The following is a 13,609-nucleotide window of genomic DNA, read 5'->3' as shown; positions in this document are numbered from 1 at the left end:
AAAATGACCCAATTCTGCTCCTATATGTTACAGACTTACTAAGTAATCAAGGAAAACAATGACACAAGTGACTCATTAAAACAACTCATGTCATTAAGATTAATACAATGCATATTCATTGTGTTGTTTCCTGAAAGCTGCATGCTAATTTCTGAGTAATGCCATACAAATTTTGCTAGCACTCAGAAAGATTGACCCATTAGCCTCAAGTACATCAGAACTATGTAATTACTGATGGGATACTTCTACACCAAACCACTTTCCCTAACCACAGTAAAACAAGTAAGGAATGGAATGGACATTTTCTATTTCACAGGTACAATTCCCAAAGAAAGAACTGCAATTATACTCAAGGAGTAAACTGGGGAGGAAGATTATGCTTAATTAGAAATAATTGTGCTCGCTTCGGCAGCACATATACTAAAATTGGAACGATACAGAGAAGATTAGCATGGCCCCTGCGCAAGGATGACACGCAAATTCGTGAAGCGTTCCATATTTTTAAAAAAAAAGAAATAATAATGTGGTTTAGAAATTACTAACAAAACATTCCAATATACAAATTATGCTAAGTTTCAAATCTTGGTTAGGCCCCTTAGAATTCCGTGCACTTTGAGGTTCCTTTTATTATAACGATAAACAGTGGAGATGTTTGTAGAATTGTTCAAAGACGGGAAAGGATAAAGCCTAATATTCTACTCTTACACAGAATTGTTATTTTTCAAAATAAAAGAAACTGTTCCTACTTATGGAGTAAGAAAAATTTCAGGCCATTAAAACAAATCAGTCATCAGGAGCACAGACTTCCTCATTAATTAGCATAGGCCGAGTAGACAGTCATAGTATGCAGGGTGAAAAGTATAGGCACATTTTCTTTTAAAAACACAGAGAACGGCAAGTGTGTGGAACGCTCTGCCAGGGGCAGTAGTAGAGGTAGATACATTTGGGACATTTCAGAAACTCTTAGATAGGCACAAGGATGATAGAAAAATAGAGGACTTTGAAGGAGGGAAGGGCTAGATTGATTTTAGAGTGGGTTAAAAGATGGGTACAAGAATGAATGCAAAGTGCAAAGGACCAAGGGCTCCGAATCAGATTTAATATCACAGGCTATTTCATGAAATTTGTTGCCCAAGAAGAGCAGGGTGAGCTGCCTCAACTATCATCCAGTTGCACTCACATCTAAGTGGTGAAGTGCTTTCAGAGGTTGGTCATGGCCAGAATCAAATCCTGACTGAGCAAGGACCTAGACTCACTGCAATTTGTCCACCACACAACAGGTCTACAGCGGATACAACCTCACTGGCTCTTCTCTTGGCCTTGGACCACCTGGACAACAGCAACACCTACATCTGGCTTCTGTTTATTGATTACAGCTCAGCATTCAACATCACCACACCCTCCAAATGAATCAACAAAGTTCAAAAACTGGGCCTCTGTACCTCCCTCCGCAACTAGATCTTTGGCTTCCTCATCGGGAAAACACGTCCTGTGCAGATCAGATAGAACATCTCCTCTTCACTGACAATCAACACCTGCACACCTCATGGATGGGTGCTTAGCCCACTGGTCTACCCCTTCTACATCCATGATTGTGCAGCTAGGCTCAAATGGCCAATGCCAACTATTGTTAGCAGAATTTCAGATGGTGACAAGGAGGTGTACACAAATGAGAAACATCAGCTAGTTGAGTGGTGTTGCAACAATAACCTTACATTCAGTGTCAGTAAGACCAAAGAATTGATTGTGGACTTAAGGAAAGGGGCATCAAGGGACACACACCAGTTCTCAAGCTACTATTCATGCACAAACAGGAGGCAGCTAGTTGGCAGGCTGGCAGCTGTAAAGCACGAAATTAATTTCATCTTGTATCATTACAAGTCCAGGTCTAATTTAATGGCTCAATGACAACCAGTTTTATCTGTGCCTTTAATACCAAGACCCTTAAAGGCACCACAACAAAAACAGAATGAACTCAGCACCTCAAGCAGCACATTTCACCTGAATATCAAATGCTCCTTGACCCAACAAGTTCTTCAAGCACTTTAGATTCTAGCATCTGCAATCTCTGACGAAGGGTCTCGGCCTGAAACATTAACAGTGCTTCTCCTTATAGATGCTGCCTGGCCTGCTGTGTTCCACCAGCATTTTGTGTGTGTTATCTGCAATCTCTCTTGTCTTTGATGTTTTTTAAAACTTAACTTTTTGACCAATGCTTTGGTTATCTACCCAATAATTCAAAATGATTAACATCAATTTTTGCTTGAAGACACTCCTCTGAAAAGCCGGGGGACAAAAGCTGCACATATATCCTTCACAATTACAAATTCTTTTACAGCAAGTACAAAGTTGTGCAAGCCTCTTTGAACAATAAATCTATCCTTTTCCTCCTTCACAGCCCATAATCTTTCATTTTCTTTCATCCATGTGCACATGCAAGAATCTTTTAAATGCTGCTATTATATCAAGCTTGACCACCATCCTCAGCAACGCATTTCAGGCATCCACCACTTTCTGCCTTTGCGACCCTAAGAACAAAGGTGCAGGCCATCTGCTCTATCTATGCCTCTTATAATCTTAAGCACCTCCGTCAAGTTGAATTTCATCCCCCTTTGCTCCAAAGAAAAATGCCACAGATCCTTCAACCTATCCTCATAAGATATGTTCTTTAATCCAGGCAGCATCCTGATATATCTCCTCTGTACCTCTCTAAAGCTTCTACATCCTTCCTATAATGAGGCAACCAGAAATGAACACAGTATTCCAAGTGTGGTGTAATCAGAGTTTTATATAGCTGCAACATAACTTTGTGTCTTTTGAACTCAACCCCCCAACTAAAGAAGCCAACACACTTCTTAACCACACTATCAACCTGTGCAACAATTTGAAGGATCAATGGATTTGGGCCCCAAGAGCTCTTTGTTCCTCCACACTGAACAGGGGCCCCAGAACAGATCCCTGCAAAATACCATTAGTCACTGACTTCCAGGCAGAATGCATTCCATCTACTAAAGTGCTCTACATTCTGTGGGCAAGCCAAATCCTCATGGACCCCATGGACGAGCCCACCATGGGAAGTCTTGTCAAATGTCTTACTAAAATCCAAATACACTACATCCATTGCTTGATCTTCATCAATTTGTTTGTTAGGTGTGACCTGCCCTTCCTAAAGCCACATTGACTATCCCTAATCTGACTATGCTTTTTCAAATAAATTCCATTCCCAAGAGTACTCTCCAATAGTATGCCTACCACTGATGCAAGACTCACTGGTCTATAATTCCCAGGATTATCCCCATTACCTTTCCAGAGCAATGGAATATTTGCCATCCTCCAATCCTCTGGCACCACTCCTATGGCTAGAGAGGACACAAATATCTTCATTAACACCCCAGCAAATTATTCTTTCACTTTCTGTAGTAATCTAGGGTACATCTTGTCCAGCCCTTGTGCCTCATTTATCCTAATGATTTTCAGAAGCTCCAACCCCATCTCGACATGTTCCAGCACATTAGCCTGTTTGATACTAATCTCACATTTGTCAAGGTCCCCTCTCTAGTGAACACAAAGTAAAGTATTCAATGAGAATCTTCTCTACCTGTTCTGCCTCCAGGCACGTTTTTCCCCTTTAAACCTGAGCACTCCTACCCTCACTTAAATCATCCTCCTGTTCTTCAGAAACATGCTGAATGCCTTGGGATTTTCCTTAATCCTAATCCTTGATTAAATATTCCACCTGGAACATCTGGACAGTGAAGATGTATACATCAGGATGCTCTTCAATGACTACAGCTCTGCATTCAATACTATCACCCCCTCAAAACTAATCAATAAGCTTCAAGACCTTGGCATCAAAACCTCCTCGTGCAACTAGATTATTGATTTCCTCATCTGCAGACCCCAGTCAGTTTGGATTGGCAAAAACATCTAATCTACAATCTCCATTAGCACAGGTACACCACAAGGCTGTGTGCTCAGCTCCCCCTCCCCACTCACTTTATGCTTATGACTGTGAGGTTGAGCACAACTGCAATGCTACACTCAAACTGCTGACCACACCACCGTTGTTGGCCGAATCAAAGATGGAAATGAATCAGCATATAGGAGGGAGATTGAAAATCTGGCTGAGTGATGCCACAATAACCTCTCACTCAATATCAGCAAGACAAAGGAGCTAATTATTGATTTTAGGAGGAGGAAACTGGAGGTCCATAAGCCAGTTCTCATCAGGGGAATCAGAGGTGAAGAGGATTGGCAATTCTAAATTCCTCAGTGTTATCATTTCAAAGGATCTGTCCAGGGTCCAGCACCTAAGTGCCATTACGAAGAAAGCACAGCAGTACCTCTACTTCGACATTTGCAAAGATTTGACATGTCATCTAAAACTTTGACAAACTTCTATAGATGTATGGTAGACAGTATATTGACTGGTTGCATCATGGCCTGGTATGGAAGCACCAATGACCTTTAATGGAAAGTCCTACAAAAAGTAGTGAATCGGCCCAGTCCATCACAGGTAAAGTTCTCCCCACCATTGAGCACATCTACATGGAGCGCTGTCACAGAAAAGCAGCATCCATCATCAAGGACACCCATCATCCAGGCCATGCACCCTTCTCTCTCCTGCCACCAGGAAGGTGGTACAGGAGCCTCAGGACCCACACTACCAGGTTCAATAACTTATTACCCCTGAACCATCAGGCTTTTGAACCAGAGGGAATAATTTCACTCACTCTATCACTGAACTGTTCCCACAACCTATGGACTCAATTCCAAGGACTCATCATTTCACTTTCTAGATATTATTGCTTATGTATTATGTATTTATTTATTATTACTTTTTCTTCCCTTTTTGTATTTGCAGTTTGTTGACTTTGCACCTTGATTGTTTGTCTCTCCTACTGGGGTAGTCTTTCATCGTGTTTCACATATCTACTGCAAATCCCAAAAGAAAATGAATCTCAGAGTTCTACAGTCCATGATGTAATACAAGATACCTTTGTACACTTAAATGATTATTACAACCAGGGATTTTGATCAATTTAACTGAGAATTTTTATTTGTGAACCACATGCTCCTTTCCACCTCTCCCCCCACAGTACAGCCCCCAAAAAGCAGGGAAATTGTAAGCATGAAAGACTAAAAATTCAAAAACTGAAATGTCAGCAATTCAAAAGTATTCATCCTCCTTTGCTCAGTACTTCCTTGAGCCACCTCTCACAGTTATTACAGCCAGTAGTTTTTTTGGATAAGTCTCTACTAGCTTTGCACAACATGTTGGAACAAGATTTGCCCATTCCTCCTTGCAAAATTGGTCAAGCTGTGTCAGATTAGTTGGGGAGCAGCAGTGGCCAACAATTTTGAGGTCTTGCCAGAAATCTTCAATCAGGTTAAAGTCTGGGCTCTGACTGGGCCACTCAAAGACATCAATTTTCTTCATTTGAAAATACTCCATGCTTGCTCCAACATTGTGCTTTGGGTTGTTGTCCTGCTGAAAGGTGAACTTCCTCTCCTTTCTGGCAGAGACCAACAGGTTTTTAAATCGCTAAATATTTTGCAGCATTCATCTTCTCATCAATCCTGACCAGATCATCCCCATAGCATGATGCTACCTCCATCATACTCTACAGGAAGGATGGTGTTACCTGGCTGATGTACAGTTTTAGATTTACAACACATGTACCGCTTAGTGTTAAGGCCAAAAAGTTCCATTTTAGTCTCATCTGTCCCCAAGACTTATGCCACATGTTTATAGTATCTTCTAAGTGATGCTTTGCAAAGTCTTTACAGGCAAGGATATGCTTTTTTTCCCAAAAAAAAGCCAGGGCTTCTTCTCTGCCACTCTTCCATAAATACCCCTCTTGTACAAGGCTTTAAAGATTGTGCAGCCATGAACTTCATCTCCAGTTGCAGCCACTGACTTCTGCAGACTTTCCTACAAGTGCCATTCTTCTCCGGTAACTAAGTTTAGAGGGGCAGCCTGAACTAGCCAGTGCAGCTATGGATTCATATTTTTCCCACTTTTCCACAATGGACTGCACTGAGCTCCGAGGTATGTTCAGTGTCTTTGAGGTGGTCTGTACCCTTCCCCCGATTTGAGCCTCTCCATTATCATTTCCCTGACTTCTTTTGAATACTCTTATCTTCATTTTGGTTTGGTCTGTTGAAAATATACCATACTGTTGGACCTTAGAGAGAGGGGATATTTATTCAGGTGATCCTCCAATTTCCTACAACAAATTGGGCAAGTTGATAAGGTAATATTGCACCTGAGGAACATTAGCGTAGTAATTACAAAGGGGATGAATACTTTTTCAGCCTATTTTGGTTTTTAAATTTTAGTAAATTATTGACTGGCTATGGAAGTTTTCTTTTGATTCAATATGATGCACAATGTTTTGCGGATGAGCTCAAAAAATCCTACTTCAATATTTTAATTCAGAAAATGAGACAATAAAATGTGAAAATGGTTGTGGGGTGAGTACTTTATCAAGTCATTGTATGCACTCTGATAATAAATTTACATTGAACCTCAGACACTGGGAAACCACATTAATACTCCTGATGCCTGCTTAAAATGGCAATAATCAGGAAATGATAACCGACTCACTTGTTCAAAGGGTTTGGGTAGTTAAAGCATTGTTGTCAGTTAAAGAACCATTACCATCAGGATAACAAGATATTCGTTTAGTCTAGCACACATCAAAATATTAAATTTTCCACATCTACACAGCTTTGGATTAAGTAGCTTCATTACAGAAGCTCTGCTCTTTGTGTACATCCCCATCTTCTTGAAAAAATATTGAACAGGCAAATTGTTCATGATAAAGCATTCAAACATGAAATTTCCAGAAAACACAAATTTAAAACTCAAAGAAGCAATGAGTTAGAATTCATGATCCAAGCAACACAGGGTGATACTTGTGAAAGAGCCCATCCAACACAAATCACATTGAAATAATTCATTAACTGGTCTCAGCATCAAACAGATAAGTTTTAGGGGACAAAGAAGAGCAACATGTGGGGTCAATGCAGATACTGGGCTTAATAACCCATTCTTTATCCTAAACGGGAATCTTCATACAGTCCATCTCCGGGTTCTGAAAAGATTCTGTTTTTTAAAATGTTGAAGAGACACACAGTACAGTTGCTCAGTAACTTACAGTAGTATGGTACCTATACTTCCAGGATATTGTAATGAACAACATCAAAAACACATGATTGACAAGAAATAATGACTAAAATTAGGGTGGGGAAAATAGTTAGCCCGCAGAAAAAGAATCTCAGGGTTGTATGTGGCCACATGTATATACTCTGATAATAAATTTTACTTTGAACTTTGATAGCTCTGTTCTGCTATTTGTAGGAACATATTAAAGGAATGCACTAATATTAAGGGAACTTGATTGTATGTAAGGATGTCCATGAGTCAGACATTATTAACCCAGAGGAAAATGCCAAGTGAAAATAGCGAGCTTGGTTTTTGGGGATTGAACATTAATCACTGCTCAGGAATTGAGCCTGGCAGCTGGTTACATGCTCACTATTTGCAGCAAACCTATTTTCCTTAAATTCTAGGCAGCTAAAGATTTTCAGAAACAGTAAAGTACCTGACCTGAAGAACTTGCTGATTTAAATGATGCTCATGGAAACTAAAAATAAATATATTTTAAATGTTCCCTTATATTTGAAGTCAGATACCCCACAGCCCTTTCCCCTGATTCACCAAAAATTATGGTCCTCAAAATAAAGAGATAAATGAATAAATATTGTTGGAAGAGGAGCAGTATTTTAGTTTTCATTGCAGTCATCTCTAACACACTTACTAAACATAAAATAAATACAATTTATTACAGAAATATACAAGTTATAAAATCTTTTCAGCAGTAAGAAGTAGCGGAGAGCATAGAGAAAAGAGGAAGCAGAAGTGGATTGACAGAAGACAAGTCTCATCAGCTACATACTGTGACATCTGCCATCTCCACCCACCTGTCTTTAAAAACCTGTAAGGAATCCTGAGACTGTGACAATGATGGGCGAAGAGTCTCCTAACGGGGAACCATCTGATTTTCTTCTGAGAGCCTGTCACCACAATTACCAGCAATGAGTCAGTCACACACAGCAACTTAAACAAAATGGGATTAAGACATACAAAACAAAGACAATGAGGTATATATGTTTTCAGCCATATATCTGCATTGTAAACAATGGAAAACATTTTACCCACACCATCTCTTTGTCTGCACCTAATTTGATGGAGTAACCAAAAGGAAATAGCATAAGGGGACACAGGAACAGACTCTGAAAAGGCTTTTTTAAAATTACTATTAGATCTGCTCCTAAAGAAAGGAGGCAGAGGAATACAACTGACAGGAGTGATGTGATGTGACAATGGGGATGTGCTGCAATCTTCAGTCAGTTGAAACAATTTAAAAGAGCCCAAAGCCAGAACAAGTAGAATTTTTTTTTTTAAACTCTTCAAGAGAAGTGCTTCTGTTGCATAACCTGAAGGGAGTTGCTTCCCAATTACAGGGAAAGTACAATCAATTCATGAGAACCCATCTCCTCAAACCCCAAATCACAATGATAGTCTTTAAATCAACTTCCCCTTCACGCTTTGGCCTGTTATTCAATGATTTGGTGAGCCAGCACAGGGGAATTACTCCTCTGAATGATGCACTTGGGCCTGTTTAACCAGAGCAAAGTGCTACACCCTCAGGATGAGAGTTAGCTTGTGAATGTTATGATCACTTGCCTCATTCCATCTTAGTTACTACGTGAAGACTGGTTTCAAAAGCCAATCTTTTCCATAATATTTTACTCTTAGATCTTTAATGAAAATAACTAGGAGCATCATGACAAAATATCTTTTCAGCAAGTTTATCTAACAGCTACAGAGTTGAGAAAATGGATCGGGCACAGCCGTTTGCAGCAGTTTAATTTCCCTGCTGACCAAGGACAGCTTGAGAGTCTAAAACTCAACTTGTACAACATGACAGATAGTGCTTTTTCCATTAATGGATTCACAATGGTCCAGTCAGCATCCACTGGGGGAAAAACTTAATGATCCATTTGCCATTATTCACACTGATTCTAGAGGCCAGGAATGAAATAAGCAGCATGGAGTTGGTGCATGTTCCCCATCTATTTAAAGAATAGCAGCTGGTTTGCTGTTTCTCTTTTAGACTCACGTTACTAAAAATTATGTACAAAATGGAAACTAGGATGTTTATTTAAATGGCATTTGAATCTCAATAAAAGGTAGATTTGGGAAACCAAGGCTCCAGGGAAAATGGAATCTATTGACCTGAAACTAATCGATATCTTCACCAGTCATCACCTAACGATAGTCCAAAATAAGTCTGAAATAGTAGCACAGATGAGTTATTTAGCATGAATCATATGCAGTCCACAGTGGAGCCAAATGTCTTGTCAATGTACACTTATATGCACTGGACAGTGACAAAGACCGTTGTCCTTTCCTTCGTATAGAAAAGGAACCCAAGGACTAATCATGACACTTAAAATGGAATTAGCCACAGCAGAAAATTCTATCTTCCTTGTGCTACTATTTATTCCCCATTTTAACTTCAAATTGGGGGGGCGGAAGTGGTTATCCATGGGGAGTGTTACATTTTGAAGGCACCTTCACTTTTTGATTACTTATTACACTGATGCCTCATATACTCTCTTGCCAGGACATAATGTTATTTCAAATGAAGCTATTCCATAACACTATTTCAAAAAAGAGTAGGATACTTACAATAGCTGATAATTTTCTCACAACCAATGTGTTTAAATAAAAAGCTCAATCACATTGTTGTATCAGGTGTGCAAATTGGTTGGCTCATCTCCTACATCAGAGCAGTGTCTACTTCCCACCACAACCACTTCCCTGCTGAACTTAGATTCTTGAGTGACCGAAAAGTACTAATGACATTCTTGTGGAAGACATTAAGTAATTGTGGTGCAGTAGAAAGAAAAATCAGGCTCATCATCCATATAAGCATTAGTGACTGAAAGCATTATCCTCATGACATCCTTCAATTAACTTACAGCCATTAGCTCTGGCACATGACGAGACACCCGAAGAAAATCACACGCTCTTTTGGGTCCAATTAACATATGGCCCAAGCAAGCAGTGAAAAACAGGTATTTCCCTACACCCACACTTTTTTTTTAGAAAAAACCTTCTTGTATACACTTCACACACATTATGTAAAAATCACAATGACTGAAGTACTAAATAAATAAACAGCTAAGCTATAATTCTGAAGACTGATCAGTACACTCTTCCTAATTTGTGCCATACTGATCAAACCCCAAGTCAAACAGTTCACTCTAAATGAAGTGAGAAGTGCACTAAATATGGAAAGGAAACGAATCAGACCTCATAATGCCACTTCTAAATCATAGTTGGGGAAAACAAACTACTCTAGGGCAAATTGGCTAACAAAGTCTAGACTTATTGTGCTCCAGGTGAAGAAATTTCCTCTTACCTGTCCGGACCCACTACTTAAAATTCGCATCCCTCAATTTTGGATACTTTGGCCAGGAAGAATATCAATTCGACATTTAAGGTCTCATGGTCTCTGAAATGTGAAATGTCAGGAGGATGTTATGAGACTGCAGGGTGACTTGGACAGGTTGGGTGAGTGGGCAAATGTATGGCAGATGCAGTTTAATGTGGATAAATGTGAGGTTATCCACTTTGGTGGCAAGAACAGGAAGGCAGATTACTATCTAAATGGTGTCAAGTTAGGAAAAGGGGAAGTACAACAAGATCTAGGTGTTCTTGTACATCAGTCAATGAAAGCAAGCATGCAGGTACAGCAGGCAGTGAAGAAAGCTAATGGCATGCTGGCCTTTATAACAAGAGGAATTGAGTATAGGAGTAAAGAGGTCCTTCTGCAGCTGTACAGGGCCCTGGTGAGACCCCACCTGGAATATTGTGTGCAGTTTGGTCTCCAAATTTGAGGAAGGACATTCTTGCTATTGAGGGAGTGCAGCGTAGGTTCACAAGGTTAATTCCCAGAATGGCGGGACTATCATATGTTGAAAGATTGGAGCGACTGGACTTGTATACACTGGAATTTAGAAGGATGAGAAGGGATCTGATTGAAACATGTAAGATTATTAAGGGATTGGACACGCTGGAGGCAGGAAGCATGTTCCCGCTGATGGGCGAGTCCACAACTAGAGGCCACAGTTTAAGAATAAGGGGTAGGCCATTTAGAACAGAGATGCGGGAAAACTTTTTCAACCAAAGAGTGGTGGATATGTGGAATATAGTGGAGGCAGTGAAGGCAGTGGAGGCCAAGTCTCTGGATGCATTCAAGAGAGAGTTAGACAGAGCTCTTATAGATAGTGGGGTCAAGGGATATGGGGAGAGGGCAGGAACGGTGTACTGATTGTGTATGATCAGCCATGATCACAGTGAATGGCGGTGCTGGCTAGAAGGGCTGAATGGCCTACTCCTGCACCTATTGTCTATTGTCAAGGTCTCAGTTTTGAATGTTTTAATGAGATTACCTCTTATTCAGAAAGGAGAATACAGACGTAGCCCACTTATTCTGGCCTCATACAATAAACCCGCCTTCACTGCATTCCTTATTAGAAATATGACCTTCATGGAGCATGGAACCAGACATGTACATGTTAATCATCAGGTTTCCAAATGGTTGAAGATTGTATTTTCACTCACGCTTCTGCAACAAACACACCATTTCCCATTCTTATTGTTTGCTGAACAATAGCAAATTTCTGCTATTGGTATTACAAATTTCTTTGTGTATAATGACATCTCAGCCCTTCTGAACATGAACATCTTTCAATTTCACCAACTAAAATACTTTGCCTTTTTATTTTTACCTCGCACTTTCTATCTGTTACATTCCTATCCACTCACTTAGCTTACCACCCCCATGCCCTCCAAAGCCTCTCTACATCCTTCTCAGAGCCCATAAAGGTATCAAGTTGTGCACCATCAGCAACTCCCCTCATTTAAATTCCTTTACATTGGTAACAGCTGAGGTCCCAGCACTGTGGTAACTCACTAGTCATACCTTCCCAATCCGAAACCAACTATATACAATATAACAACTATAGTGAGCCAGATGTTGAAGGGTGCAAGGGAAGAGAAGTGATGCAATTACTATTAGAAGGGAAAAGGTACTCAAAAAGCTGAAAGACCTAAGGGTACACAAGTCATCCGGACCGGATGAATTGCACCCTAAGGTTCTGAAAGAGGTAGCAGTAGAGAATGTGGTGGCATTAGCAATGATCTTTCAAAAATCATTGGACTCTGGCATGGTGCCAGAGAACTGGAAAATTGCAAATGTCACTCCACTCTTTAGGAAAGTAGGAAGGCAGCAGGAAGGAAATTTTAGACCAGTTAGCCTGACCTCAGAGGTTGGGAAGATGTTGGAGTCAATTGTTAAAGATGAGGTTATGGAGTAGTTGGTGATACAGGACAAAATAGGACAAAGTCAGTATGGTTTCCTTAAGGGAAAATCTTGCCTGGCGAACTTGTTAGAATTCTTTGAGGAGGTTACATGTAGGATAGATCAAGGGGATGCAGTGGATGTTGTATATTTGGACTTTCAGAAGACCTTTGACAGGGTGCCACACATGAGGCTACCTAACAAGTTAAGAGCCCAGGGTATTACAGGAAAGTTATTGGTATGTTTAGAGCATTGGCTGATTGGTAGGAAGCAGCAACTGGGAATAAAAGGATCCTTTTCTGGATGGCTGCCAGTTACTAGTGGTGTTCTGCAGGAGTCGGTGTTGGGACCACTTCTTTTTATGCTGTATATAAATGATTTAGACGATGGAATAGGTGAATTTGTTGCCAAGTTTGCAGATGATACAAAGATTGGTAGAGGGGCAGGTAGTGTTGATAGGGTGCAGAAGGACTTAAATTAGGAGAATGGGCAAGAAAGTGGCAAATGAAATACAATTTTAGAAAAGGCATGGTCATGCACTCTGGTAGAAGAAATAAAATGTGCAGACTATTTTCTAAAAGGGGCAAAAAATCCAAAATTCTGAAATGCAAAGGGACTTGGGAGTCTTTGTGCAGAACACCCTAAAGGTTAACTTGCAGGTAGAGTCAGTGGTGAGGTAGGCAAATGCAATAAATCAGAATCAGGTGTATTATCACCGGCATATGTCATGCAATTTGTTAACTTTGCAGCAACAGTTGAATGCAATACATAATATAAAACAAAAGATAAAAAATAATAATAAATGAATCAATTACAGTATATGTATATTGAATAGATTAAAAATTGTGCAGAAACAGAATATATATTAAAAAAGTGAGGTAGCGTTCACGGGTTCAATGTCCATTTAGGAATCAGATGGCAGAGGGGAAGAAGCTGTTCCTGAATCTCTGAGTGTGTGCCTTCAGGCTTCTGTACCTCCTACCTGACGATAACAATGAGAAAAGGGAAAGCCCTGGATGCTGGGGTTCTTAATAATGGATGCCGCTCCTTGAAGATGTCCTAGGTACTTCGTAGGTTAGTAACCAAGATGGGGCCAACTAAATTTACGACCTTCTGCAGCTTCTCTCTGTCCTATGCAATAGTTCCCCCATACCAGACAGTGATGC

The 13,609-nt window shown here is 40.2% G+C and overlaps 1 protein-coding gene and 1 non-coding gene across 3 annotated transcripts in view; one reads left to right on the top strand and one right to left on the bottom strand.

The window, feature by feature from the left end:
- The window catches only part of klhdc10 (kelch domain containing 10), a 47,658-nt gene that overhangs the window by 21,113 nt on the left and 12,936 nt on the right, over nucleotides 1-13,609 (bottom strand). The window contains exon 2 of one of the 2 annotated variants that reach the window (XM_073066829.1): nucleotides 7,990-8,082. The exons of the other annotated variant lie outside the window; for it this stretch is intronic. Coding sequence (XP_072922930.1) covers nucleotides 7,990-8,082 — 93 coding nt within the window. The remainder of the gene's footprint in view (nucleotides 1-7,989; nucleotides 8,083-13,609) is intronic. 2 annotated transcript variants of the gene reach the window in all.
- Nucleotides 397-503, top strand: LOC140739043 (U6 spliceosomal RNA). The gene has a single exon (XR_012101552.1). It is a non-coding gene; the product is annotated as a U6 spliceosomal RNA (small nuclear RNA).

This window comes from Hemitrygon akajei, chromosome 14 (genome assembly GCF_048418815.1).
Source record: "Hemitrygon akajei chromosome 14, sHemAka1.3, whole genome shotgun sequence".
NCBI lineage: Eukaryota > Metazoa > Chordata > Chondrichthyes > Myliobatiformes > Dasyatidae > Hemitrygon > Hemitrygon akajei.
The sequence above is the reverse complement of the archived record's forward strand: the minus strand, read 5'-3'. Positions and strand labels throughout refer to the sequence as shown.